The sequence below is a fragment of the Panicum hallii genome, chromosome 1 (assembly GCF_002211085.1).
Source record: "Panicum hallii strain FIL2 chromosome 1, PHallii_v3.1, whole genome shotgun sequence".
Taxonomy (NCBI): Eukaryota; Viridiplantae; Streptophyta; class Magnoliopsida; order Poales; family Poaceae; genus Panicum; species Panicum hallii.
In genome coordinates, this window is record NC_038042.1 from 53,980,017 (window position 1) to 54,007,323 (window position 27,307).

The 27,307-nt window shown below is 49.9% G+C and overlaps 6 protein-coding genes across 8 annotated transcripts; 2 read left to right on the plus strand and 4 right to left on the minus strand.

The window, feature by feature from the left end:
- Positions 1-24: 24 nt before the first annotated feature.
- On the minus strand, positions 25-3,675 carry LOC112890731. Its single transcript, XM_025957584.1, has 4 exons — positions 2,937-3,675; positions 1,137-1,420; positions 830-1,057; positions 25-733 (listed from the first exon to the last, which is right to left on the minus strand). The coding sequence occupies exons 1-4, from the start codon at positions 3,409-3,411 to the stop codon at positions 245-247; spliced, it is 1,476 nt and encodes a 491-aa protein (XP_025813369.1). The 5' UTR covers positions 3,412-3,675; the 3' UTR covers positions 25-244.
- Positions 3,676-5,204: 1,529 nt separating this feature from the next.
- LOC112902771 (probable glucosamine 6-phosphate N-acetyltransferase 2) lies at positions 5,205-6,881 on the plus strand. The gene is made up of 2 exons (XM_025971944.1): positions 5,205-5,789; positions 6,647-6,881. The coding sequence occupies exon 1, from the start codon at positions 5,291-5,293 to the stop codon at positions 5,783-5,785; it is 495 nt and encodes a 164-aa protein (XP_025827729.1). The 5' UTR covers positions 5,205-5,290; the 3' UTR covers positions 5,786-5,789; positions 6,647-6,881.
- Positions 6,882-7,831: 950 nt separating this feature from the next.
- LOC112878923 (60S ribosomal protein L31) lies at positions 7,832-9,536 on the minus strand. Its single transcript, XM_025943194.1, has 2 exons — positions 9,354-9,536; positions 7,832-8,312 (listed from the first exon to the last, which is right to left on the minus strand). Exons 1-2 carry the CDS (start codon positions 9,443-9,445, stop codon positions 8,033-8,035), a joined length of 372 nt encoding a protein of 123 aa, XP_025798979.1. The 5' UTR covers positions 9,446-9,536; the 3' UTR covers positions 7,832-8,032.
- A 1,693-nt stretch (positions 9,537-11,229) lies between these two features.
- On the minus strand, positions 11,230-12,730 carry LOC112878942 (PRELI domain containing protein 3A-like). Of its 2 annotated transcripts, none has more exons than XM_025943224.1 (2): positions 11,993-12,730; positions 11,230-11,383 (listed from the first exon to the last, which is right to left on the minus strand). In XM_025943224.1, exon 1 carries the CDS (start codon positions 12,595-12,597, stop codon positions 12,007-12,009), a length of 591 nt encoding a protein of 196 aa, XP_025799009.1. In that variant the 5' UTR covers positions 12,598-12,730; the 3' UTR covers positions 11,230-11,383; positions 11,993-12,006. The 2 variants fall into 2 exon arrangements, with proteins under 2 accessions (XP_025799009.1, XP_025799017.1); XM_025943232.1 differs by having other exon boundaries at positions 11,380-11,398.
- Positions 12,731-12,992: 262 nt separating this feature from the next.
- Positions 12,993-13,984, plus strand: LOC112895045. The gene has a single exon (XM_025962913.1). The coding sequence runs from the start codon at positions 13,067-13,069 to the stop codon at positions 13,727-13,729; it is 663 nt and encodes a 220-aa protein (XP_025818698.1). The 5' UTR covers positions 12,993-13,066; the 3' UTR covers positions 13,730-13,984.
- A 9,032-nt stretch (positions 13,985-23,016) lies between these two features.
- On the minus strand, positions 23,017-26,932 carry LOC112878897 (E3 ubiquitin-protein ligase makorin-like). 2 transcript variants are annotated; one of them, XM_025943156.1, is made up of 6 exons: positions 26,590-26,932; positions 25,282-25,369; positions 24,378-25,165; positions 24,078-24,147; positions 23,310-23,398; positions 23,017-23,222 (listed from the first exon to the last, which is right to left on the minus strand). In XM_025943156.1, exons 1-6 carry the CDS (start codon positions 26,598-26,600, stop codon positions 23,189-23,191), a joined length of 1,080 nt encoding a protein of 359 aa, XP_025798941.1. In that variant the 5' UTR covers positions 26,601-26,932; the 3' UTR covers positions 23,017-23,188. The 2 variants fall into 2 exon arrangements, with proteins under 2 accessions (XP_025798941.1, XP_025798940.1); XM_025943155.1 differs by having other exon boundaries at positions 24,378-25,183; positions 26,590-26,927.
- Between the last annotated feature and the right edge of the window lie 375 nt (positions 26,933-27,307).

A 27,307-nucleotide genomic window follows, 5' to 3' on the forward strand; every position in this document is an offset into this window, starting at 1 on the left:
TTTATCTACCTTGCTGATCAGGAATGACCTCCAGGAAAACCAATTGGAGACTGTTATTCTCGTCCTAGCGCATTGTCTTTAGTGTCTAAAGTAGTTCTGAAAGAGGAAAGTCTTTCCATCTATCAAAATTACACCTCAAGCAATAAGTTACACCGCAAGCTGCTCATTCCGTGCACAATGTGACTCACGGAAATCTACATATGTACAGCGACCAATTCGGATATCCAAGCGCGTACCGCTTTCATCAGACCCAGTTGTTGGGCAGCGAGAAATTATGGAACCTGAAGGACGCGTCCCCTGCGGTGTCCCTCTCGTTCATGATGCCGGGGTCCCCTTCCGTCTGCACCCGCTGCTCGGCGTACGCAAACGAGTCCTGCCGGGGCAACTCGGCGAAAGCCGGGGACGGCAGCGGCAGCGGCAGCGGGCAGGGCTCGCGCCCCGGCCGAGCCGGCACTTCGGACTCGCCGTCCCACATGATCACGTGAAGAAGGATCGGCTTCAGGGCATGGCGGTGCAGGGACAGCTTCTGGCTGAGGGAGACCGTGTCGAAGCACCGGATGGCGCCGGACGTCGACACCATCCACGGCAGGACCTTTTGGCCCGACACCCTCGAGATGACCAGCAGCTTGGACGCGCGCTTCGCCTCCCGGTAGAGGTCACGGAGCCCCGACCGCGTCGACGGCACCTGGAGGTCGCCGTCGTCCTCCATGACCGACGAGACGTAGATGAAACCCTGCTCAAAGTCGCAAGAGATTCGAGAGTTCAGGCACATTGACGCGCACGCATTAGAACAGGGAGAAGGTATAGCGCGCGGGACGTGTTCGCGTACCTCTTCGGTACGACTAATGGCGAAGCCAAGCCTGGCGTCGCTCTCCTCGAGAGTGATCTCCACCGGCATCTCACCAGCCTCGGCCGTGTACCAGACGCGCACCGCCTTCACGACGCCAATGTCCACGCCGTGATAGTCCTCGAAGCCGTAGAGGCTGGCGTTCGCGAGGTTCGGGAGGTCGGCCAGTGAGCCCGCGTTGACCGTCGCGGAGGCTGTCTCGCCGGAGATCTGCGCCAAAAGAACTTCGGATCATCGGAAATGCCGCACATTTAACCAGCAGCACTAACAAAATCTTAATCATTAATACCTTGGTGAGGAGGGCCTCGGTCTGGACGTTCAAGAACACGATGGGCACGCCGGAGGCCTGGGACGAGAGCATCCAGGCGTTGGCGCGGGACAGGGTGTCCTCGACGGAGTTGTAGCGGGAGCCGGCGCGGTCGAGCGCCGTGGGCAGGATGAGCAAGGAGAGGAAGCTGCTGGAGTTGGGAATCGGTTGCACCTCCCGCATCTTCTTCTCCCACGGGTAGGACACGTAGCCGTCCTGCAGCTGTGCCTTGCTCAGCGCGCACACCACCCTCGAGCTCCTCGAACCTGAAGAAATGCAGAAGAGTTACAGAACTCAGATCGATGCTTTTCCATGATCTCTGCAATTATGCATTTTTTTTTAGCTCCGGTTGAGAAGGAAAAATGAATGATGGGACCAGAAAAAAAGTCAACTCGGAATCTCCTAATTGCATTAAGAATTCGAGACATAGTAATTTTTTTAAGTTAGGTAGATGAATATTCAGTAACCAGCTAGTGGTTTGCGGGGCATAGTAATGAATCTGGCTAGATGCTGATTCCATGGAACGTGCATCACCATGTCTGTTGCCTGGAAGTATGCATCTTGAGCTAGACTAAGGCCCCGTTTAGATTCCAAATTTTTATAACTTTTGGCACTTTTTGGTACTATAGCACTTTCATTTGTATTTGACAAATTTTATCTAATCATGGACTAACTAGGCTTAAAAGATTCGTCTCGTGATGTACAATTAAACTGTGCAATTAGTTATTTTTTTTACATACATTTACTGCTCCATGCATGTGTCCCAAAATTGATGTGATGGAGAGAGAGTGTAAAAAGTTGGAATTTTGAAGGGATCTAAACAAGGCCTAAAGCAATTAGGTACGTACTCTCTTTTTGACTGACAGGAGCTAAAACATTGCATGCGGACCTCCCAGGTTTCATCTTACTTATTAACAATATCTTATGATCGGTCATGTTACTATGTTGTACTACTTACTACCATGATTTGCAGTAACCTAATCACCGGGGTTAGACTTCCACCAGAATCTGCATTTGGCAACAAGCTCGCAAATAGATGTAACAAGAACATTGTGTTGTTAGGTCTTCTATATCTTGTTTTGTAATGTTCCAAAGAATACGCTTAATTACATAGCATTACTTGTATGCATCATCTGGATTATTATATAGACTACCTCATTGTAATTTTTGCTGGCCAAGGCCAAAGCTACTCTAGAAACTTCCCAACAAACCAGCAGACCTCAACAGTCAACACAACAAGAGCAACAATGCCAAGCACCCTCTACAATCCTATCCCACCAGACCCAGGACAGGATATTCTGAACATATTCATGTATACGACGATCAGATCATGCATTGTACTACTCGAAGTGAGCAATTCTGACTGTCGTAGTCTGTACCGATCCAAGCATATGCCTATACACACACTGCCAAGCTACCAAAATCACTATCGTGAACACGCCATTTAGGGAACGATACAGCACATGTCACCTATCAAAGCCAGCCTAGTCGCTCAACTTTTTGTGCACGGAAGTCCGCATGCAGAGGGCACGAGCACCCCCTATCCTTTCTTCTAAGTCCAACCCGGCATGTAACGAAAACAACGTCGCGGACTTTTACTTTTCCTCCAAGGGCTAGCTAGCGCAAACCGAATCAAGTTGATGTACGGACTAAAAGCGGATCAAAAAATGATGCAAAAATATCTAGAATTCACTCTGCGCGGAGAAGAGGATAAGCATGCTTGGAAGTACTGGTTGTAACATAACAGCTAGGATGATGGCGGTGGCGTGTGTTAGTTGTTACCTCTGATGGCGATGCACTCGCTCTCCATGCGGTCGACGAGGCCGACGGCGTAGTTGGGGTCGCGGATGGAGCGGAGCACGTACTGGCGGCCGCTGCGGCCGATCCCGCCGCCGCCGACGGACTCCTGCGGGACGATGCAGGCCTGCATCCTGGCGGCGGTGGCCGCGCCCGCCGGCGCCAGCTCCCCGCTGCCCCCGCCCTGCGCGTGGCGGCGCACGCGCACCTCGACGGAGGTGTCCCCGCGCTTGTAGGCCGCGTGCAGCAGCTTCTGCAGCGCGGCGCGGCCGCCCTTGAAGGGCGCGGCGTGCGCGGCGGGCCCGCCCCGGCCGCCGACCCCGATGAGCAGCTCCTCCACGACGTCCCCCGTCTGCACCGCCTCGCTGCTCCCGGGCCCCCACTCCTCCGCCCGCGACCCGCCCGCCACGCACTCGATCGCCACCACCACGCCCTGCCTCCTCCCGCTCTCCATGGGCATGCCCCCGCTCGAGCGTCGCCTATCTACGGAGGGGGCCGGAGGATCTAGCAGGGCAGCTCGCGCTGGTGACCCGTGCGGGGCGCCGTCACGCCGCCCTACCACCAACGCCACGCGACGCGACCCGGAAGCCCTGCTCCCTCAAGCAGATTCCTCGGCCTCCTCCGAGCCGGCGGCCGGTAGAAATAGGAGGCGCTTTCCGGGTTCCGGGATGGTGCGGCCCGTGCGGGGATTGACCGACCGGTGCGATGGCCGCGCGTCGGGCCGGACACCAAGGCAACAAGCCCCGGCCCGGCCCTCCGTCGCCAGTTGCCCACTTGCCAGGCAACTTGTTAAAATCTGGCTGACGCTAGCAGGGGGTGGCGTGGGGGAGAGTCGGGGCCCGGAATTCGCCGGGCGTGACGCCAGCTCGAGTGCTCGACCTCGACGCGAGAGTGGCTCTGGATCTCTGACCGGCAGATCCCACACGTAGTAACAATCCAGACCAACAGCACGCGCTGCGAAGTGCAGTGCCCCTGGTTCCAAGGGTTCCCATTTTTCCTGAGCCAGTTCAACCGTACCCACTGGCCAAGACCTGTCTGTTACGGCTCACGCTCTCATCGGAGACCCGGGAAGCTTCTTTTTTGAGGAATTGTATCGTAAGTACGGCCACCACCGAATCCAGTTTTCCGAACAGTGCCGGTGAATCTAAATATTCCTTCTCCAGGTCCACGGATATTCAAACGGATGGCTCGTAGATGCGCCAATCATAGGCAGCCGCCTGACAACTCAAGCGTATACGAGCAGGTACAATAAAATCTAGTCAGCTGGCTATAAATCTTATTTTATTATATTTATGCTGAGGTGGAGGAGAGAAGAGAGAAGAGAGAGAAGGAGCTGGCTGTAGGTTAGTAGCCAGCTCATAACTGGCTATAGCACAAATTCCCAGACTGAGGTGAGAGAATGAGAGTATGCAGGTGGGTCTAATATTAATTACGCAACACTCTTTTAGCCAACATAATAGCCAATCTATTATATTTGTTGACTACAATATTAACTTTAGATGACATAACAAACTCTTATAATTGGCAGCGGGCTAAACTATTGTTCTTGATCTACTAGTATGGATCTGTTAAAAGTCTCGTGCCATGACAAAGAAACAAGTACGGAGCAGTTAGCTGCGTATTCCTCTCGGCGACCGTTCCATACAGGCAGTAACCAAGAATTTCCACACGTAATTGGCTAATTGCTGCTGGGTCAAGTTTCACTTCCACGTGCAAGTGGCAAATAATGGAGAAGTACTAGAGAACATGGCAGTTCCATTTCTAGGATCGGGGAGAAGCAAATAAATTAGCCATCTTCGTTGACGTCCAATGCAAGTTGCGACGGTGACATGTTTCGTTGCGTACTGCCGATGAAGATGATTTCCGACTCGTATAAATTTGAAGAGCAGGCTTACAAAAATGAGCAAAAGTCACACCCAGTGCAGGTTTTGCCTATAATACAATTATTGATCTGGATTGACCTTTAGAGTGTTAGGAACATAGTCCCAGCAATTTCTTGTCCGGGACACTTTTCTACTATTGCTACATAATTGAATTGGTGCATGAAAAATCGATACGAATTTCATGTGTCTTGAGATGCAACTTACATTTTAATAGTATCTATTTTTTATACTATTTGGTACTTCGAAATCAAATTTTCCCTTTAAGGATTTACTCGGCCATCCTTTTTTTCACCATGGTCAAACTCCATTTGCCTTGCTTTCTTCTGTGGTCAGTCCGGAACGTCGATACGACATCAACGGCACGTGCGACGCGTAGCACGGAAAAAGAAGATCCCCCAAGCGGCCAAGCCGAAGGGAAACTGCTGCCAGTGTCCCCACCTAAGCTCGCGGACCAAAATGGCAACCACCTCGCCGGAATCCGCCGCCGCCGCCGGGGAAACCAACGATCCCATCCACATCCGTCGCCTAGAGCTATCCGACCACGAGAGGGGCTTCGTCGCCCTCCTTTCCCAGCTCTCCACTTGCCCGGATCTCACTGCGTCCGAGTTCGCCACGCGCTTCGCCGAGCTCGCGGCGCAAGGCGACGACCACGTCATCCTAGTGGCCGAGGACACCTCCGCCCCGGAGCGGCGGATTCTCGCCACGGGGTGCCTCTTCGTGGAGCGCAAGTTCCTGCGAGGCGGCGGCAAGGCGGGGCACGTGGAGGATGTGGTGGTCGATGCCGCAGCGCGCGGCTGGGGGCTCGGGCTCCGCATCGTGCGCCGCCTCGTGGAGATCGCCAGGGACGCCGGCTGCTACAAGGTCATCCTCGACTGCACTCCCGAGCTGCGCGCCTACTACGCCAAGTGCGGGTTTGTGGAGAAGGGGGTTCAGATGGCCGTCTACTTCTGAAGAGGTAATATACCTTGCATTGATATGGTTCCTGTTCCTCTGTTTAAGTGCTGAATGAAATGCCACACTTGATCGTTGGTAAAATACTGTAGCATTTGGTTTGTAGTAGAGCAGCCTAGGTGTATCAAGATTCAAATGCATTTGAACCAAATGCCCAAACACTCCAGACAGTCATGTGCATAACATTTCTGTATCTGGAGTCAATTTACCTTGCTACAGTTGTCGCCATCTGAAGAACTACAGTAGCTGGCATTGGAGTAAATTTAGCTTTGGAGCTAAGCTTGAGTTTTGAGTTCAAAACTGAACCAATCGAGTGTTTGATGCAGCATAGTCATTTGTAGTTCTTATGCTCTCTACATGCAGTTATTGTCAATCAGTTTGGCCAATATCTGATATGGCCAACCTAAGATTGTCGCCATTTTTACCATTAGTCCATTATATTTCATATACCACTAGACAGGCATCTGAACATCCTATCATGTATGTGACTATGTGTCCATGTCTTGCTACATATACAAAATGTTATTTCAAGCTATGCAGTCACGAATTAATGTTTTTTTAATCATCTGCCTAACTCGTATATCATGATATATTACTATGTGTTACATGCGTCTTTCTGCCCTGTTATCAACAGCTTATGTTTACTGGAGTGGATCTCAGATCACTTCTTTTCTGCTTACTAGAGCTACCGATAGGTTCAGTTGCACCTTTGTTTTATGCTAATAGAAATTGACAACATTTCCTTCATGTGTCATTAATCAAAAATCTATACTAAAAATTTGGAAACTTCGCTCTGCTGCTAGAATTATTTGTTCCCTCGTTAATTTTGAGATCTTACAGTCCATCCCATTTCTGTCGCAGTTTCATTGCTGAGGAGTGATGGGCATATGCGCTCGTTCTGCTCTGGAGACCCGCCCCAAAGTTTCTGATTTCGGCATGGCAGCATGTGTTTCTTGCTGATGTTTTTGACCATTGAGAAGCTTCGTTGGAGCTTTTAATTCTTGATGAGGACAATAATTTTTCAAAACTTACAACTTATCAGGCCCGCTAGCGTTCACTTTATATTATTATTAGGAGGTCACTGAAATGCTTCCCAGTTTCTATCCAGATGATTGCATCAGAATATGAGATGTTAAGATGCCACACCTTGGGTTGGGAAAGCTCATGACGCTGGCAGTGCGGCAACCGATCAGATCATAATAACAGCACAAAGAATAAAAGACGAGATCGTAACAGTTGTAGTAGTCTTTCTTTTCCCTCCTATTTCGTTCATCCAGGTTCTATTGCTGGTCTTGGTTTAGGTCGTGGGTCGCCGATCATGGCTCGTAATGGAGATACTAGGGAGTGGATCGAAGTGTGCGTTTAATCTACAGGCTATCGGCGTTTTGTTCGTTGCACCCCCTTCTCTCCTTGTAAATGAAATTATTTCATTGCACGTTCTCTAAAACACAATTGTCCAGTTGCCTGTTGTACTGTAGTAACACATCAAGGGTCTGATTGGTCTCCTGCATCTGGCTGAGTCAGGCTCCCAAGGTGCAGCATCTTATGCGCTCAGCGTGTTTGGTTGCTCAGCCTGATTCGTGTTATGTAAGCTGCGCTTGTTTGGAGGCCTGCATCTCTAGTTCAGTCTGTCTCAGGTGATGCAAAAATAGCAAGCAAACCTGGCTCGTGGGATACAAAATCCATCCGCGTTTCTGCGCAGCCTGGCTCAGGAGAGGCTGTTCCACCTCAGCCAGGCTGCGCTGATGCAAGCTAGGATGCCTCATCCTGAAACCAATCGGCCCCAAGAAGACGGTTGCCCAGGTGTAGTACTGTAGTAGCTCATCGGGAGAGAACCAGTCCCAAAGCCAGAAAATCAACCGAACAGGGCTACTCAAGCGTAAGAATTCAATACAAGACACCACAACATGTAGCTGAAACAAACAAACACGCGCACCAACTAGCGCCGCATGGCACCATATTGAGCAATGCATAGTCGCTAACGAGAAGTGGAACTCATACATTGATACAGGAAAAAATGGGCAGAAGATTATCACACACCGTGTATAAGTTTGATAACACACCACGCAGATACCACGATTTGACAAAGTAGTCAAAATTTCAAGCACTTCAAAGAAATGAGCAAAGTCTCGAATCTTCTATTACATAAGTCATCTCAACAGTAGATAACAATAATCTAAGGCAACATTCTCAAATTTGCTCTCATGATATGCACTAAGTGCTAGCTGATTGAATCCATGGGAGGGTTTAATCCTCATCCTCAACAACCTTAGTACCCAAACCTTTCAGACCCTCTGCAGGGATCTCAGCAACTGTGACCAGAGAGTAAAGTTCCTCCTTGGCATCTTCCTCATCGTTCCTCTTGCGGGCGATTCTGACACGGACTCGCCTTGGCACGCTCCGGATACCACTGCTCCAGATGTGCTTGTTGAGCTTCACATCGATCCGGACATCGGTAGTGCCCATGGCCTTCTGTGCAAACTTCCTGATCTCCTTGATGGCATTTGGTGCCTTCTTCTTGAAGGTGCTGTAGACAATTATCAACCAATTAGCAATCACTACAATGACAGATCAACTACAGCTTGATTTCAAATACATCATTTGCACTACTGTACAGATGTAGCACTCAAATGGAACACATGACAGCATGTCAAGGCAACATGTGTAACGATGAAAGACATCTTTCTACCGGGCATGTAACTGTATCAACCACAACATTGTATAAGACAGATACCTGACTATGCCCGGACAATACAAACCAAATTACTGTATCAGATATAATTTTCAACATTTGATGGCATGACATTCATAAATCAGGAAATATAGTACTACTATGTCTATATAGATGTAGCACCCAAATGGAACACATGACAGCATGACAGGGCAACATGTGTAACGATGAGTGACATTCTGTACCGGGCATGTAACTGTATCAACCACAAATTGTATAAGACAGATACCTGACTATGTCCGGGACAATGCAATAGCCTCTGTGTGGATACTTTGTATTAACCAAAAAAGGCGTTAATGTACCACATATACATCTTCAAAAAATATGTACTGCCCAAATGGAACACATCATAGCATAATGAGAAGCAAAACGTGTAACGATGAGCAGATTACATCTCCCGGGCATGTAACTGTGTGCAGCCACAGAATAATAAAGCAGACACCTGACTATACCCGATTAGCACCTAATAGAACGGTGCCAACAAAAATATTAGCTATTACATTCCACTTGTCACCAGTCTAAACAAGAAAAATGAGATGAAATGTGGGATCAAATACAAGAGCAGGATCCACCATAATCTAATCCCGCTCGGTCAGATGATTCCGACTGTAATCTAGCTGGTAATGGATACTGATCCAAACAGGTGTGTCAACCATTCGCAAGCCCACAAAGTGCTCGCAGGCTGCAACCCTCCGCACCAGCAACTCACGGACAAGCCTAAGGCAGCCACGGAACTTCGTCACGCGCGATAGTACTCTCCAACATGTGGATCTGGTGAGCAGCTACCGCAAAGCTTGGGAATGGAAGAGAAGGGCAAGGAAAGGAAGGGGACGATACCATCCGTGGAGGCGCTTGTGGAGGTTGATGGTGTACTCGCGGGTCACCACCTCGTCCTTGCGGGTGCCGGCGCCGCGCTTCTTCTCCGACATCTCCGCTCCGCCGCTGCCGAACGCCGCCTTTTTCCTTTGCAAGGGGGCTCGAGGGAAGTTGCGGCGTGAGGAGATAAACCCTAACCGCGCCCGCCAGGGACACCGTTTTATAGCGGCGCGAGTTAGGGCTCCCTACCGTTTTGGGCCTCTCCTCGCAAATACTTGACCAGCCCATGTCTACTGAGTTAGGCCCATCTAGGGGTAGACCCTCTCCGTTTCCATTTTATTTTATGTATGCATACATAGCCATGGTCTCTCATTCCGAACCTAGCCTTCTGGTCTCGCGAGGCTTGCGACAGTGTAGGTCGAGAGATGATGTCCGGGTTTTTCTTTTTAAAGCACTCTCTTTCGAGGCTAGTAGATTGAGATTTCAGTACGTCTTTTGATAACTCAGTTCCTCATTGCCATCAGCTGAGCAATTCAATACCAGTGACACCAACACGACCTGATTTTTGTGCACCCTAATCTTTCACACAAACTGCAACATGTTCCTCACAGATAAACCCTCGGAGTCTGCGCGTCATGTCACAAGTAGCAGCAACTGATAAGCATTTCAGTTCAACAGACAAAAACAGCTATTGAAAAATATCAGCCAGGTCTATTTCGGTCTTCAGAAAATACTGAACCAAAAAGTTTATAGATGACCTCAATGAGTCATGACCACTACCGGCGGCGGCAATAACCTAATCACATCAGCCGAGACCAGAGAATCCTTCAGTCAAGCCAAAGGTTGCATTGAAGCATTGACAACTGTAACCGCAGAAAAAACTTCATTTGGGTTTCTATAAATGTTTCGGGCACAACACTACAGCAGTTCACACATGTTGATAACAGTGACCAATCATTCATGTCACGCCCTTCTGAACAGGATCGAATATACTTGGCCACAAATTTACAAACAAGCAAAAGAGGACAGATTTAGTTATCTGAGAAATTCTTGCAACCATAAAATTCGCAGGCAGGGAACGAACAAGTAAAAAAACAGTTGCCTCCAGCAGCATAAAGAGGAATTCAGCAGGTTTTAGTTTCACACTTTCCTGCCAAGAGAACAAGGAAAATATAGCACAAACAATTCCAGATTCCAGAAATAGCATTTGCCCAGAACCACATTGTTAGTTTACAGTAGAGAACTAGCTAGGAGTGTAGGATACTATATCTATGGTCTGAAATATGGCGGATCAAATCATTTCAAGTATATTCAGGATCTATGGAGTGAAATAAACAGTTAGAAGAAAGTTGGAGCTTTAATGGAAGATGCTGACATGCAGCATTCAACGGCTTGGTCTATTAAGTAACAATCTGATTGCGGGACATCAAACAAATTGTTGACGTGCAAACAAACAGACAGACTACGCTATTTGTTCTGAAATTAAGAACACCCCATAATGGAACAGTTGGAAAAAGGCATTCTAGCTGCTTAAAATAACTGGCTTAGTGGCGTAACTCAATTCTTAATTTATGTCAGTTGATTGTTTTAACTGAAGTAGTTGCACCAAACTACTAATCGAAACCTGTTGAAGCACAAGCAGACTAATAATATAAGTTCATAACCAAAGCAGCATCGAGGAAGAAAAGGCCAGTCCACAAATGACAACAGGACATGGTGTACAAAGTGGCAAACTGCAGGCAGTATGTTAGTGAATAGATTCAGGATTCAAAAGACCATGAAGAAACTCATGATCCAGTCTGTAGATTTGTAATAGAAGGATGCAATGGAATTCACTATATATGCCATACCATTCTTATCAATAAACCAAATGGACAATTTGTGCAAAGACGATAGAACTACACTCCCAGCTTCAAGAATGATACATTTATTACTTTTGCCTCTCATCCACAGCACAGACATCAATTGATCAAAACACTGATATTATCCAATAGCTCAAATTCACAAGGTGCAAGCGCAATAGGAGGCTCAAAATGGTTCCACAGGCAAACCTGCAGGCACAGTATCTATCACTTAATAGGTACAACGTTTAGAAGGACCATGAAAAATGTCAAGGTACTTCAAAAAAACATTGTACCTCACAATGCAATACTGTTCTTACCAATCAATAAAGTGGAACATCGTGCTATTCTTACCAATCAATCAATAAAGTGGAACATCGTGCTATTCTTACCAATCAATCAAGTGGACAGTCTGAGCTAGAACAACAGAACTATGCAACCGATTTCAACAATCAACACAGCAATAGCCTTTGATTTTGCCCTTTCCAATGAATAATGACAACCACTAAACAAATCTACTTGACTGAAGCATGGGCACTAACAAATCTGTCAAATTTGCACGATAAGCACCAGATATTTCATAAGAGTAGAATTTAGCAAGGCATATGACCAAAATCAGGGGTTAAAACAGCTCCACAGACAACAGAACAATTAAGTCTATGACCTCAAGCTTTATTCCATTCCGGATTTAGCTCATCATATCATACAAAAAAAAAACAACAAGCGCCTAGGAGGCGAGGTTCGATTCGTCCGCGCGCACGCAGTACAGATCGAGCGAACCCTTTGCGATCCAATCAGATCAAGTAAAGAGGCGCAAACCAGATCAGGTCAGATCAGACTGCGGAGGGCGCGGCGCCGGCGGACTCGGCCTCGAGGTACCGGCAGATCCGCTCGACGACCTCCCTCCCCTTGGCGCTGTTCTGCAGGAACCTCTCGGCGCAGCGGGTCTCGACCTTCTCAGCGACGGCGGCGAGGGCCGCGAGCGGGCGGCACCGGATCGTTGTCTCCTGCTTGAATTGCGTCCACTCGTCGGGGCGGTCCGGGTGGGGCCTGTAGGACGCGCGCTCCTCGACCTCGATGAGGCCCCGGAGGCTGACGTTGCGCACGACGACGTCCATGGCGCGGCGCTGGGCGTCGACGAGCGAGGTCTCGACGCAGTGGCAGAGCGCGGCGCCGTTGGGGGAGGCCGCGGCGGACGGGAGGAGGCGGCGCAGGATGAAGGGGAGCGGCGGGGACCGCACCGTGATGGAGCGCGCGGCGTGGAGGCGACCCGTGTCGGAGTCGAGGCGGCGGTGCAGCGTGTGGACGTCGGCGACGTGGGAGAGCGCCGTGCGGGAGGCCGGGTCCGTGAACTTGCGCCACGCCGCCGCAGTCACGCGGTCCCACGGGTGCCGGTAGACGTGCTCCTGCGTGTACACCACCATGGCGCGGGGCTCGGCCTTGTGGGGTAGGGGGGTTTTGGCTTGATTTGATTTGATTTCTCCTTTCTTGCGGCGAGGGTTTGATGGTGGCTGGCGAGGAGGGGAGGAGGAAGGAGGAGGTTGGAAAGGGGGGAGTGGTGGAGGAGAGGCGGTTTTTGTAGGGCCCGGCCCGGTCCCGATCAGTGCGGCCGCCGCTGGATTGACGAGGAAGGCAGCCCGAACCAGCCGGCGAGCGTGAGCGGTGCGGTCGGCACGTGACCCCCGACTCCGTCCCGCCTCCCGCGTGTCCCTAGCGGTTTCCTTGTGCTGCCACGTGTGCTGCCAAAGCGTACGCGTGCTTCAACGCATCCAAGGGGAGGAAACGTATTCCACTGTTACGCCTTCAGCTTGACTTGGGAAACAGAAGAAAGACGACCCCGGATCAGGCGAGCAGCAGCCACCGCGACCTGCGACCTTACCTCGTCAGGCTCCGATGGCGCTCGCGCAGCTCTCCCGCCGCCTCCTGAGCCCGACGGCCGCCGCCGCCGCGCACCTCCCGAAGGCATTCCCCTATCGGCGCGATCCCTTCGTCCTCCTCCACCCCGGCCGCCGCTTCTTCTCCGCGTCCGCGTCCGCGAACCCCAGCCCTGACTCCTCCTCCACGCCGTCAGAGCCCAACACCGGCGCTGCATCCGCGCCCGCGTCGCCCAATGAGATGCGGCACCAGGAGATCGAGGGCCCCACGGTGGAGCGCGACACATCGCCCCTGGCCGATGAGACGCGCCGCGAGCTCGACGCGCTTCGCCGCACCGTGCAGGGGCTCAGCGGCTCCCTTGCGCTGCTCGGAGGGGCGCACCTCGCCGCCGGCGCGTGGATCGCCTACGGTGCCCCGCCCCTCGGCGTCGAGTCCGCCGCGGCGGTGCAGGGCGTGGCGGCGTTCGCTTTCCCCTTCACGGTCGCCCTGGTGCTGCGCCGCGCCATCAAGCCCATCGCCTTCTTCCAGAAGATGGAGGCCAACGCGAGGCTGCAGGTGCTCACTCTGTGCCTCCAGGCTACGAAGAACGTCAACCTCATGCTGCTCCGGACGCGGGTGATGGCCATCTCTTGCGCTCTCGGGGTGTCTGTCGCGTCAGTTGCTGCGATATTGATGCGGTGAGTTTTGAGTTCAGATCTCTGCAAGGAGGATGGTTAGTGTCAGTAACTGAGGAATAAGAATGCACTGGTGGTAGGTAAATGGACTTCGAAGTTTGTACTTTTGGTGCTTTTGGATGTTGGCTATGCTTAATTTTGGTGATTGTACACGAGACAAAGGAGATTACAATATGATTGTGATTGTTTGAAATATTCCTAGTACAATGATATTCATCTTCAGCTCGGCCAAACCAGTTGGAGAAGTTTAGCATCTTCCTTATATTTTAGATGAACCAGCTCCATGCTGATATCTTGTACATTAATAACGTGCTTATAACAACATTTCGGATCGCCTACTCTCTTAACACTGAACTGTTTTTGATCCTTTGTGATTTGGCTAGGTTATATGGTGGCTTTACGCCAGAATACTGTAGTTGCTGATTCAATTGATACTGAGAGAAGAGTGAACTGTGTTTTGGAACCTTTGTGAATTGGCAAGGTATGCTAGAAGGCTACCGTTACTGATTCAGTTGATACTGAGATCAGTGTGAACTGAGTTTTGGAACCTATGTTGTTGGCAGTCTTGTTGTGTGCTCAGTTCAGAACTCAGATTTGGCCGGTTAGATGTTTTCCCCAGGATTGGCTTATGTGATGTCAAGGAGTAGGTAGGGTTTTATAAGGTGTCAAGAAAAATAGAACTAGCATAGTATCAAATACAGTAATAGGAGTCAACTAGAGCTGGTGATTTATTGCGAGGATTACCTTCGTACGAAGAAATGGATTTATCACAATCTTTCAATAATTTTGCCTAATCTTGTTTCAGTTTCTCTTTTCTGTTTTGTGGTTGGTCGTCCGTTCATTTCCTTTTCTTTTCTTCTTTCTTTTGTTTTTGGGCCCCTGGACTTAAGATCTTGTATTTGGTTCTTTTATCTCTTGTTAATTTAATGATGGACAGCCCTCCTGCCAGTTATGGGAAAAAATAGTTTAAACAAACAGGGCTCATAATATTTTTTGCTGCTTGTTAAGGTCAGTTATCTTGGTGTTGATTGTCTAGTTAGGCATATATTTTTAGCAATTATTTCCGTTCTAAGTAATGGAAATGGGGTTTGCCTTGTGTTGGAGAAAAAAATATTTTTAGCAACAAAACTAGATGGAAGGTAAACATCCTTGCTTTATCATAATATTATAAAATGTTGTGGCTTTGTGGGATCTCTTTCCCACTTTTAATCCTGTCTTACCTTATGTAGTATTGTTTTTGGATCCAGTTTTTATAAGGAGGGGGCTGTATGGTCCCAATATCAAAACCTAACTTCTAGTCATTTAGATGATGTGGGTATCACATAGTTTGTTTTTTAATCAGCTGTAGTAGCAGTTATAGATTTGAGTTTCATCTTGATAATGAAGGAGACATATCTTTATTACTTGCTGGATCTTTGTTTTGGTAGTACAGTTTCTCCACTTGCTGTGTCCTTTCTTATAATAGCACCGTTGTAAGCATCTATGTTCCAAAGTACCATTTTTCTCGTCTGTTGTCTCTATCATGCCTTGGTGATTTTATGTCCAAGTATGTTAGAAAATATTTGTTTATCTTGGTTTTTAATAGGTAAGTTTCCATGGAAAAAAGGACAAATCAACTTTAAATTTGATATCCTGTTGATCAGATTACCTTTTCTGTAGGTCTATCTTACCTGCTGCAACAATTAGTGATTATGAATCACTTGATGAATCTACCCAAATAACCTATCAATGGTGTTATTACCTTATGGAGTTATTAGAGTCTAGACATGAAGTGTAATGTTAGTGTCTAACTGCAGCTCCAGTTCACAGATCAATTTGGTCTTCTACGAATGCACTAACGAAATCCAGATACTTCTTGGGTTTGTTTACCTAAGTTTCTTGTTCGCACTGTTGTAGGGATAACAACTTGAATTGATGGATTAGTTGTTTAATAGTGGTCTTTAGCGATATTCACATGAACTAAGCAACTGGTTTTCTTTTTTGCTAAATGCTTTTGAAATCCTTGAGCTGTATAACTTGGACTTTTCTCATTGTCCATTGTTTCATGACGGATACATCGTGGTCTAGCACTCTAGCTTTATGCATGTAGTTTAATACATGATAGTATATCACTCTTGCCTGCCGGTTCTTAAAAGCTGTGGATTTGCTACTTGTTTAATAAAATAGAGATTTATCTTTCCTGTTGGCAACGGAGAGCGATGTTGTATTTTAGGAGCCCCACCTCTCGCACCCTCCTTTACTGGTCTCTAGTTACCTGACAAGCATAAGAAATAGAAAAAGTCTTGTAGTTCTATAACATCTGATTTCCGGAAAGCAAGCCTAATGAATTAATACTGCACTGTGTTTACCTTGTAGGTTAGCCTAGGTCAAGGAGAACAGTTTTCTAGAGGATATGCACCAGGCATTCTCTATTGTGTAGGTTCCGTAGCCCTTATGCATCTTCTGGACAACACTGTGAAATAGCTTGTCACCATGCCTTTGGATATACAGATTCACCGGCAGCATTGTCCACCACCAATAGGCCTTGTCTGAGCTGCTTGATAAGAATGGGCAATTATTGGCGGTCGTTCTTGCCATTATAAATAGGCACCTGTAATGAAAGGAGCATGCACACCCGTTTCATTCAACTTCATAGTCCACTGAGTTGCAAGTCTCTTTTCCCTCATTGAAACATGCATTGTGCATGTAGTTCTTCAACCCTTTGATTTGTGATAACCTCCTTGAGCATAGGATCAAGCCTATGCAAACATTGCTATGTTCTTCCTGCACCCGGATGGGGAAATCCTTATGTTATGACCATAGCATTCTTGACCTTGCAAGGCTGAGGTTTAGTGGCTGCAAGCTGAAGTGTGGTGGCTGGTCCATGAAAGTGAGACTCATCTTTGTTGAGTGTCTTCCCTTCTCAGCTTAATGTCTGATCAACAGGCAGACCAGTATATTATCTTTTGCATCTATGGATTGATCTTTTCCTTTGTGTGCTGGGTAAATGTGTCTTGTTCCTTTCCAGCTGGTAAATTCAGCATGGGTGTGTAATCGCATGTTAAGCTTTTAATAAAGCTGGGCTGAATGCCTTTGGTCGGGAAAAAAAAATCAGCCTGGGTGCCTTAAATAACATGTATTTGTTTATGAATCTGGTTGTGTCCAATTTCCACTGAAGTGAATGCTTAGATATCACTTGCGGCCATGCTCGATCACATGCTGGCCTTACACCAACATTCAGAAACATCACACAAAGTTGAGTGTTGGTGGTCACTTGGGGATGCAGGTTTGCAGCCTTTCTGGAGTTTTTTTGCGAGCTTGAACCTTTCCGGCGCGTGCAAGTTGCAAATTGAAAGAGATGACCTGGAATGTCGATGCTGCAGTGAGATGCTTCTGCTTGTCTCTGGCGACAGAGTATCTCGTCTTTACCTTTCCATTCTTTTAGCAGTTGTTGGATCTGAGTTGCTTTGCTCCTCGCCTCTCCAATTTTGTTCTCTCGGTTCTGTAGATCACTGTACGGCGCGCTGCTCTTTACGACTTTTTGTGATAGTTACTCCTTGAAGCGTTCTTGTAATTCTGCAATTGGGGACCCTGCAGAGACTCGATCTGGACAACGATCCATACTTTTTGGGTGCAGACCATTGATCCCGGGTGAACCGGTAATGGACGGTATAAATTTTACAAAGCCACTGCCTAAATTTTACTGGTTGCGCGGTAATTCCGAGAGATACAACCACCACCATGTTGCATGTTTTACTTATTTTTGCAACCGCGAGCAGAGTACAAACAATTCAGAAATTGCAGTGCAGTTCTCTTTCTCTTCGGGCGAAGTACAGTGGGGAGTTCGATTGCTTGAACTAAACCTTGGGCCTCCACAGCAGTACCATCTTGCGACTTCGTTAATCTCAGTCATTACTGTGGACGGTGTACTGACGCCTCATGCACCGTCACTTCGACTAGAAGGTAACCCTGTTTGGTGAAAATGCTTGCTATTCTCACATGAAGCCGTTCATTTCTCTATGAACTTACTGTGCCGTAAGCCCGTAATGCACTTAATGCTTACTGAAATGAAGCGGCGTTCACTCAGATGCAGAGCACTTGTAGCATCGTAGACGGATTACACGCCAAGCACATCCTCAACACACGGATACTAAAGCATAACAAGAATACAAGATGCCATGAACTGGAAAACCAGCCATCGGGCCGTAGGGGCAACATTTATGCAAGTTAAGCACACATCGACGGACGACGGGGGTGATTAAATCGAATTGTTGAATTGATCCAAACAAATGGCAAGCAATGGTACAGGTGTCTGTCCCTCTCTCGAAGGGATTGGAGAACAAATGACAAGGCACCAAGTTAAACTGGTGCATCAGCGACATCCATCAATTCGTTAAATTAAGGAGAAAGAAGAAAGAAGAAGAAGACGAAGCCGCGTCAAATCGAAACCCACCCACGCATCGGAATGCGCGCGCGGTGTTCGGAATCAGCGCGGCCATGTCTCCCCGTGGTCTCTTCCTCCTCCTCCCCGCGGGCGGGCGGGCCGGCGGCTCACTGAATGTAGTAGGCGAAGAAGGAGGCCACGGCGGCGCCGAGCGCGGCGCCTACGGCGGGCGCGACGGCGGAGGACCCGCTGGTGGGGGCCGGGGCCGGGGCGTCCGCGGCGAGCGCCACGGTGGCCGAGGCGGCGACGAGGACGGCGCAGGCGATCTTCTTCATCTCCATCCCTTCTGCGAAGCTCGGAGGGACGGGAACGGAAACGGAACGGAGGCGAGCAAGAAGAGCCGCGGCGAGCTTGGCTGGCTAGCTGCTGCTTTTCTTGGCTTGCCTCTGTCGCCCCGAGCTTGCTTGCCTGCTTGCCTGGGAAGGGATGGGACGGGCGGGGGCGGGGGATTTATAGCGGGGCTAGTCGCAGCGGGGGAAGGAAGCTTTGGCCGCGACGATCGCCAGAGCGGGTGGGTCAGTGGGTGTGGGTGGGCCGCCATGTGGTGGCGCCCGCTACGTGCCCGCATGTGCATGCGAGGCGGGCGCGGGCGAGTGGACGGGCGGCCGGCCGTCTCGCGCGGGGAAGAGACGAACGGGTCGCGTGGCGTGGCTCGTTGAGCTTCGTTATTGAACGAGTCCCTTTCTTCTTCTACTGGTCAGGCGCGCACGTTTAATCGCGTGTTGTGGCTGCGTGTTAGTTTTCTTTTTTGGAAAAAAAATGGGCTTTGGTTGACGGCGGTGCGTGCCTATTTTTGTCAAATGTTTGTCACGTCTCGCCTCGAGACAGGTCCAAAACGTTGTGTCCGCCGCCTTCGTCTTCGTCGCCGGCGAAACAGCGCGGCAGCTTGGATTTTCTGTACTGTTGCGCGGTTGCGCCACAGCATCCGGTTGTCGAGAAGGTTCAGAACGGAGACCATCTAGCTAGTTGCTCCGAGGAGGGGAAGAAGACCAAATGTAACCGTGGAAAACCCGGGGAATGATGAATCCCCAAGGTACCATCAGCGCTTAGTCTACGGAGGCAGCAAGTAGCTAGCCTGCCAGCTGCTGGATGAAAGGGAAAGGGGAGCTGTTCAGTTCAGACTTTTCCAAATGAAAATGCAGGCTGCCGACCGGGGTTTTAAAAAATCCTTTGGTCCATTTCGAGCGCTCCGCTCCGCTTTAGCACATTTCTAATCCTCTAGATAATGCCCAACACCATGTGTTGTTAAGCTGGCGGAAAAGCGATCGACAATCTGCTTCAACTTGCGAGCGCGATGACAGGGAGGAGACTTGCGCTAGCAGCTTGGTTCGTTGCGGCCTTGCAGGCATAAAGCAGCAGCCAGTTCAAACCCTCCCCCATGGCGCCGCTCGTATCATCGAGCTTGAGGCACACTCATCAGTCATCACCGGTGGCATGGGGCCCATGGCCAGCGCGGGCGCGCCGGCTCGCCAAGCAACGATGTCGGGCCCGGCACCACGTTCTCGCCAATGATTTCGCCGGCTCTGGTACAAGAAGGCCCAGCACACGTGGCAGCGGAAGGCATCTCGAAGTCCGCGATCGAGTTTTGTCGACTTGTTCTAGCTCGTCGAATTTGCTTTGTACGTTTCCAGGCTGCCGATAATTGGCTGGTGTTAGTACTTGTAAACATGTTAACTAACTGAAGAGTTCATTGGTTTGGACTGAAAAATCCACATCGATGGATCGCCTGCACTGACGGACAGAATTGCCAGCCTGACGACGCAACGGTTGGCGAGCTCATCTGCTCGTCAGATTCCAGAAGCATCTGTCCCGTGATTCCGTGAAATGGAATGAACAAGCAGAATAATGTTACGACGCTCTCCAAGCATTAGGTACCCACCTAACGACGATACGGCGAGTCAATCGTTAACCTGGAATCCTGTTTCTATCAGATGAATTGCCCAATCACTGTGTACGAGCAAAAGGAGCTTATCGGCAACTAACAGGGCCCCTCTGCAGTCTGTGCTACGGTATCGCTACGCCAACAGCCTGAATTATTATTGTCTGCCGCTCCAGCTAGGAGTAGCTCATGAACTCCGAACCTCATCTCCATACAGATCACGACACGATTAGGATCTTGCTTCTTGCTTGATCGACAACGATATAACTTACACGGAGAAGGACGCAGCGGGATTCAGAGCGCCCTTGCGAGTTGCGATCTCTGAACTCTGAATCTGAAGTCTGAACCAATCGGGTTCAGAAACACCATCGTCGTTTCAGCTCCGGCGACGGGGACATCCCCGCGCGCTAGGACTACTAGGAGATTATTCCGGCAACCGCCCGCACCGAGGGAGCCGTAGAGGAGTGGGAAAAGAATGCCGCCGGTTTCGCGCTGGCTCGCCACTGGCATGCATGTCGACCGGACGGTGAGGATGAGACGGACGGCTTCCCTGCCTGCAGCTGAGCCCTCCCTTTCGTCCCGTCGCCTCCGTACCGCGCTGCAACGCAGACGGCGCCGACCTGACTTGCCACGCCCTCGTCTCGCTTGGTGCGGCTCGGCTCCTGTTCATACTCTGGAACACCGGACGGATACGCACGCCTTGACGACCTCGACAGCCGAAGCACCGCGGCCCAGAGAGAGCAGGAACACGCTCGCACACTTCTTGAGAGCCGGCAGAGGCACAGAGGATGCATCCGTTTCCCATGGAACTCTGCCAGATCGGTCAGGAACTCCTCTTTCAGGTGCACCTACAGGGCTCCACAGTCTCCAAGCTTGCCCGAGTCCGCAAGGAAATGATACAGAGCTGTGCGTTGATTTGATCTCCGATCGCTCGGTCCCTGTCGACGGACATAGTACGTGCCATCCTCCGCGCCACGCCCGGACACGCCGCTCGCCTCGGCGCCCCGGCACGCGGCGTGTCTACGGCGCCGAGCGCGCACTGATGCTGAAGTAACCGTGAAGACTTTTGGAGGGGCGAAACCTACGGTACGTGGCCCCGACGCCGCCCGTAGCCGGCGTCCTACGCCACCTGACCCGGCACCGGCTGGCATTGGCATGTGCGCGAGTTTTACACTTTTACGGCGTCCGCCCAGGCCCGGGCAGGTGTACGCGCGCGCGTACAGCGTGTACGCGTACGGCAGCTGCCATTGACCAACCCCAGCGACGTAGGTGATACGCTACGTGATGATCGGCCAGCATACTAGTCGGCGCAGCAGCGATGGGCCAATCAGCGCGAGCGGTGGTTGCGGCCGTAGAGTGACGCGACGGCGTGCTATCCGTGACGTCGCGGAGCGTGGCGGTGGCCAGATGGCCACCGTGTCGTGTCGGTCGGCGTAGCCCGGGTCTCGCAGGGCCGCCAGAGGCGGCGGCGTGCGCGGGACGCGTCGCGGTTGCGCCCGCGCCGATCAACGCCGGTTGGGCCGTGGGCATCACCAGACCCGAGGTGTGGTGTGCGGTGGGGTGGGATGGAATGGAATGGAATCGCGCTCGCGTGCGCGCGCCGAGACCCCCTCGCGCCGCGCCACCTCCGCGGGCGCGCGCGCCCGACGTGTCGCGCCGGCCGCCGTGAGCCCCCACGCGTCGCCACGGGAGCGCCCCGTGCGCGCGAGGCCCGCGACCGCAACCCGCGAACCGGCGCCACCTCGTTATATACAGGCAGCGCCCGCCCATGCCATCCCGTCCTCACCACCGCCTGACCTCCGACCTCTCTCTGCCTCTGCCTCGCTTAGCTTAGCCGCGGCTAGCCAACCTTCTGCTCCCGCTTCGCTCGGCTAGCGCTCGCGATGGCGTCCCGCTCCGCGGTGCTGCTCGTGGCCGTGGCGGCCGTGCTGTTCGCCGCGGCGTCGGCGCAGGAGATGGACGGGGGCGTGCCGCCCGCGCCGGCCCCCGTCACGGGCGCCGCAGCGGGCGCCGCGGCGTCGGCCCTCGCCGTGGCGTGCTCCGCCGTGTTCTCCATCCTCGTCGCGGGTGGCCTCATGCAGTAGGTGCTGCGGCGGTGGTTCCTGGCTGATTCGGGGTCAGGTCAGGACCCTGTTTGTTTATGTCTTGCTAGCTAGCAGTAGCAGTAGCAGTGATGGGCTGTGTGATTGTGCCTGAGTCGCCGTTCGTGATCTGATCTGTGTTATTGCTTATTCTTTTGTACCATACCGCATTGTTGGATGTATATCTCCTGTTGAGGCGTGTGTTCTTCTATGAATAAAGACGATGGATCTCGTGCGTTCGTCAATTGACTTTCTTGGTTCCATGTCTTCTTTTACCATGGTTCATTTTGCGTTCCAAGTCTTCCTAACATTTGCAGACAACACTCTGTACTCCGTGTTCTATGATTTGCATGCAGTTCTTGAGAATAGGCAGCAAGATCTCATTCTGGAGTTACACGAACAAAAGATTTACCCTGAACCGTCTCGTCCGAAAATCTAGCATTTTTTTCAACGAAGTTTTTTTTTTGAAACAGAATCAACGAAGTTAGAGAGATGAGAGGTGTATATACACTGTCCCCTCAAAATATGAGGAAATGGGGCAATGATCTAATGTTCTATAGGTGCGTTGGCAACCAAAAAGACGCGGCGGCGAAACATTTACCGTGGCGAAGGGATACCATCTTTAGTTCCCAACGCCAGAGCTGCTCTGCGGAACGAGATATCATCTCTCGCCTCCAGTTACAGAGCCACCACCGTGAGGTCGTTTCAGAATTCAGATTTCCAGAACCAAGCTCACAATTAATACTGGGTTGGAAAAGCGGTATACTAGAGATGCTGCAGCGAGCAGCGTACGAGTATAATCTAGTTTGGTCACAACCACCGATCAACAACCAACCGGACGAGGGCTAGCAAAGCTTCCAATTGGTTCGATTTGGACTGCTCCCTTCTGGATGCCATGGAACATTCAGCAGAAGATAAAATTCAGAAATGACCGCCCTCTTTTCTGGATGTTTGAAATATTCAGTACAAAACCAAATCCAGGAATGCCTGCCTGGTCAAATAACTCACTCCAATCAACTCAGCCTGTTTGGTGAAAGATACTACGCGAGGCGTGTACGTGAGGTAATAACGATCGGGTTTTCCCTAGACATGCAGCCGAGTCAGTAGGTACGACAACCTGGGAAACAAGCAGGAGTTTGTTACCGGCTAGCGTAAAAGCAATGCAGCATTGCATAAGACGCTTGGTAGGATATAGGATACCCACCTCATAAGTCTGGCAATCGCTGCACTTGCACCGTCAGCGTCATTGTGATTCAGTAAAGCCTCTTCCAAACGGCCATCTCTGTAGGCATGCTGAAAAAGGTGCAGGTACAGGTGTGAGAACAGTAGTGTGTAACGCCAAGGGAAGAGACACAATATACGGTTACTACAAAAGGAAACCCATATGGGGCTATGTATTATGGGTATATATTCCAGAAGTGAGCCCTTGTGGAGGAAAACCAGCAGACCATTAAGCAGTTACACACTGTAAATTTTCTCTTCCAAGTTCTGAAGAGATATGACAGTCACTACTGGACGGTATCAATTAGCAGAAACATGTGTTGTTCCTTCAATATCATTTTCCACAAAATCAAAAGATATTATAATAATCCGGCAGATGTTTTCAAATAAACAAACAAGATATCCTATTGTACTATGAAATGGTAGCAGTTTGCTGCGGGCATGCACTTTTGAAGGAGCACAATTCAGCTTAAACCTACAATCGAATTCGAGTACGGACAGCAAGCAGCTTAAAATTGCAAATTGCTATAGAAGATTCCAGTTTCACATTACAAAGATGTATTGGCAATAAAACTGGCATCGTAACTGGAAAATGTCCATATTAAAAGTCGCAGGAAGTAACCGAAGCATGTAACCGAACAAAAACGCAGGAAGTAGGCAGCTAGATCAATTTAGTTGTAATTCTAACATTACAGCAGACATGCACAATACGAGTCATTTAGACAACCAAGAAAATGAAGTACAACTGTACCTTGTAAAAACAGCTGCTCCCAAAGGGACAAGTGCCCTTTCCGAAGTCAAAGTGCTTACAATCAATAGACCTGCAACAACATATGCGCAGCTAGTGAATCACCTTCTGCTTTGGCAAAAAAAATTCAGAGAAAGTTTAATCCAAGCAAATCAGCAATCCATCTTAGAATACAGCATATGTATTACTTAACACAAACTAAACAATACAGATGTGTTGCTGTTATTAATCTGAGGAGTTTGAAACATATCATAAACACAATGTGCATGAGGATAAAACAGATCTTCAAATCAAGTATCTTACCTGAGCTTAGCCTTGTAGCCTTCAACGATTTCCTGTTTTCCTTCCTTTGAGGAGTACCATGTAGTGCTAGGAACTACATAGTATGACAGTTTGCGGCATATTGGACAAGCCCTGAGTGTAGAGTTGACATCCATGCCAGATGTAGGAGAGGTGCTACGCCAATTTCTAATGCATGATATACAGAAGGAATGGTCACAGTCAGACAGCAGCCCAAACCTCCTTTCCTTTGCCGTAGGTTTTGAGAGCACACGGTCCAAGCACACACCACACTCAATGTCTTCACTTTTTCTCAAGGCCTCAAGAAGTCTGTTGTTTTTCTTGCATAGCTCGACATGCAGACCACTTTCATCAGGACGATGAGGATGCAAGCATTGTTTTTCACAGAATGTGCATAGATCTCCATGCATCTGAGAACAGTCTTTCCCATAAGGGCAAGTGCCAGCAGCAGCAGAAGAGGAGATTGGCATATGAGCAGGATGTTGAGATGTTTGGTTTTCCACAGTTTGGTAGGACGACGAGCTGCTGGCATCCTCCGGAGTGTCATGTTCATGATAATCATCTGCCCATGCAGGTTCTGGTGCAGAAAGTGCTGTCGTAGACTTGCATATCTGTTGCGTTTGGTCACATTGATCCGTTTGGCATTCACTGCAATGAGGACCTCCAGAAGAAGTGACTAGCTGAGAAGAATTGGAGGATACACGTGCTGCAGTGGTTGCTGGTTGGGGGCGGTTCCGACGAACTTCAACATGTTCATTTCTGCAACGGCTACCAAAGGAGCATGCACCTTTCTGGTAAAATGTGCAAACCTGTAGGTGAGAGCATTACAGTAAAAAATACTGGATCATGCAAATGTAAATCGGGTAGTGTAAGGAAACTAGTACAAAGTTAGAAGTAAGTAGGTTACATTATCTGGTCGATCATTGCAGTCATGGGAGAATTCACAGTAATCTCCTTTGAAGCAAGCTCCATGCAAGAAGAATTTGCAAGGGACCCTGATCAATAAAAGAAAGAGATAACATAAGAGATCTTCATAATTCTAAATTTTTACATGTTGTACATGGACACCACCTCGGGCGCACCTATGTTGAGGCGTTGAGCCCAGCTAGGGCCCAGGCCGCCACTCAGTTTCCTGTTTTTCAATGGACATAGTCCCTGTTTAGTGAAGTTTTGAAGGCCCGTATACTAGCAGGCTGCCCCTGATTTTTTAGGCTAGGTCCGCCCTGACCACCATAAATTTTCGGTATGCTATGTCAACAGATATAATCCTCATAAGAGACATTTAACATCATTAAAATCATACAAAGAGTGCAAGATTGGATGCTGCAATTTTTCAGGGCTTCAAATAAACATCCCCAGCAGTGTGTTTCTCATGTATCAGCGAACTGACAACATGGCATGTCTAATTCCGTTCTCTTTTCCTAATTTTCTACTGAACTTTGAAGTGTTTGCTCGTCTCACCATCATCCAAACCATGCACGGATGGAGATGCACTGTCAAACATTTCCAGGCATCCTATTTTATAGATGCCGGTGTACCAATACGCCTTTTTATTCAGAGTTTACCTCTACGCCTCTACGGCCCTGACTTCTGTCCTGTTTTTATTCTAAAAATTACAACTCCACCTTCACTTTAGAATAGGCTTGGGCCTTTGGGGGAAATGGCAAGGAAATAAAAAAAAAAGGTACAACCACTGCCCCTCTAATTCCACCTAGATATATTGCATTCAGCAATTCTAGAGGACATTTCTGTGCCACTCCAACTAACTCCGTGACTCAGGTTTTTCCACGACCTAGATAAATTGAAGAAATTCTTGACGACGCTCCACTAGACCAGTTTTTCCACGACCACAACCAAACGAATTAGAATGACAATCCCTCGGAGATTAATTTAGTCGCCACTATGATAACAAACTTCCTGAACTCGAAATTACAGCCTTACAAAAGCCAAATACTATCTTAATTGCCAATTTACCATAAATAGACGAAGAGAAGCAGCATCTCGCTCAAATCTAAGACGACCCTCCGCGCTAACACCCAGCTCCATTCGCAGGATGACCGCGCTGCGATGCTATACACATACTGAAATCCAAGCTAAATCCAGTCCAAAATTTTCACACCAGCACGAACGCGATCCGCTTCTAAGCTTAACAGCGTCGCACCCAGCTCGAAATCGCTAAAAATGCAGTGGCGTGATGGGGCATCCGAAGTATTACCTCTTCGACATGCCTGCCGAGCCGGGATCGAGCTGCACCGTCGACGACACCGGGGACACCAAGGCGACGCGAGGCCCCCGTCTTCGCCGCCGCGGTGGCGCCCGCCGAACGCCTAGGGTTTGGTCGGTGCAGCGCGCGGCTCCCGCTCGGTCCCTTTCGTCGTCCTCGCGCCTCCGCAGGTCAGCTTTGTGGTGGGCACCGAAGCGGGGAATCGCCTCCTAAAAACGGGAGGTACGCGGAACGACGGTTCCGCCCCCGCGACGTGGCGGGGCAGGTGGTGGGGCCTCGGGCAGAAGCGGAATTTCGGCGCGGGAGGGAGGTGGGGAGCCTCCACCCTGGAGCTATGTTCCCGCCGGATTGTGTGGCCAACCGCCTTTGCTCGCGCGTCGCGGAGGAGGTAAACAGCCAGGAGCAGTTCGCTGGCGGAGGGGAGGGAGGGGAATGTGTGGCGCAGCAGGCAAGGCTGGCAAAGCACGTGGAGAAAGAACTACGCATACTGCGAACGAGCGCGTAGCTCGGTGGTGGGATCGCTCGGTGGAGCGCTCACCGCCCGTCGTGTACGGAATTTCTGGTGATGCTAAGAAGGACACGGTCTGTAGAGTCGTAGGTCTGGTTGTGTGAGTGAGGTTCGAGCGTGGCGTGCGTATGTGGAGAGGTCGGTGTGTGTGCATGTACATGAACTGATGAACAGATGCGACAGCTGTACTGAGATGAGAGG

Bases quoted from the DNA above. Each gene is read 5' to 3' on its own strand.
- LOC112890731 (XM_025957584.1), bottom strand. From the start codon at position 3,411: ATGCCCATGGAGAGCGGGAGGAGGCAGGGCGTGGTGGTGGCGATCGAG. The intron at 1,058-1,136 runs GTATTAATGATT...CTTTTGGCGCAG, and splicing joins CCGAGGCCCTCCTCACCAAG to ATCTCCGGCGAGACAGCCTC. The intron at 734-829 runs GTACGCGAACAC...GACTTTGAGCAG, and splicing joins CCATTAGTCGTACCGAAGAG to GGTTTCATCTACGTCTCGTC.
- LOC112902771 (XM_025971944.1), top strand. From the start codon at position 5,291: ATGGCAACCACCTCGCCGGAATCCGCCGCCGCCGCCGGGGAAACCAAC.
- LOC112878923 (XM_025943194.1), bottom strand. From the start codon at position 9,445: ATGTCGGAGAAGAAGCGCGGCGCCGGCACCCGCAAGGACGAGGTGGTG. The intron at 8,313-9,353 runs GTATCGTCCCCT...AATTGTCTACAG, and splicing joins CACAAGCGCCTCCACGGATG to CACCTTCAAGAAGAAGGCAC.
- LOC112878942 (XM_025943224.1), bottom strand. From the start codon at position 12,597: ATGGTGGTGTACACGCAGGAGCACGTCTACCGGCACCCGTGGGACCGC.
- LOC112895045 (XM_025962913.1), top strand. From the start codon at position 13,067: ATGGCGCTCGCGCAGCTCTCCCGCCGCCTCCTGAGCCCGACGGCCGCC.
- LOC112878897 (XM_025943155.1), bottom strand. The intron at 25,184-25,281 runs GTAACCTACTTA...TCTCACCTACAG, and splicing joins GCAATGATCGACCAGATAAT to GTTTGCACATTTTACCAGAA. The intron at 23,399-24,077 runs GTACAGTTGTAC...CACCTTTTTCAG, and splicing joins GGAGCAGCTGTTTTTACAAG to CATGCCTACAGAGATGGCCG.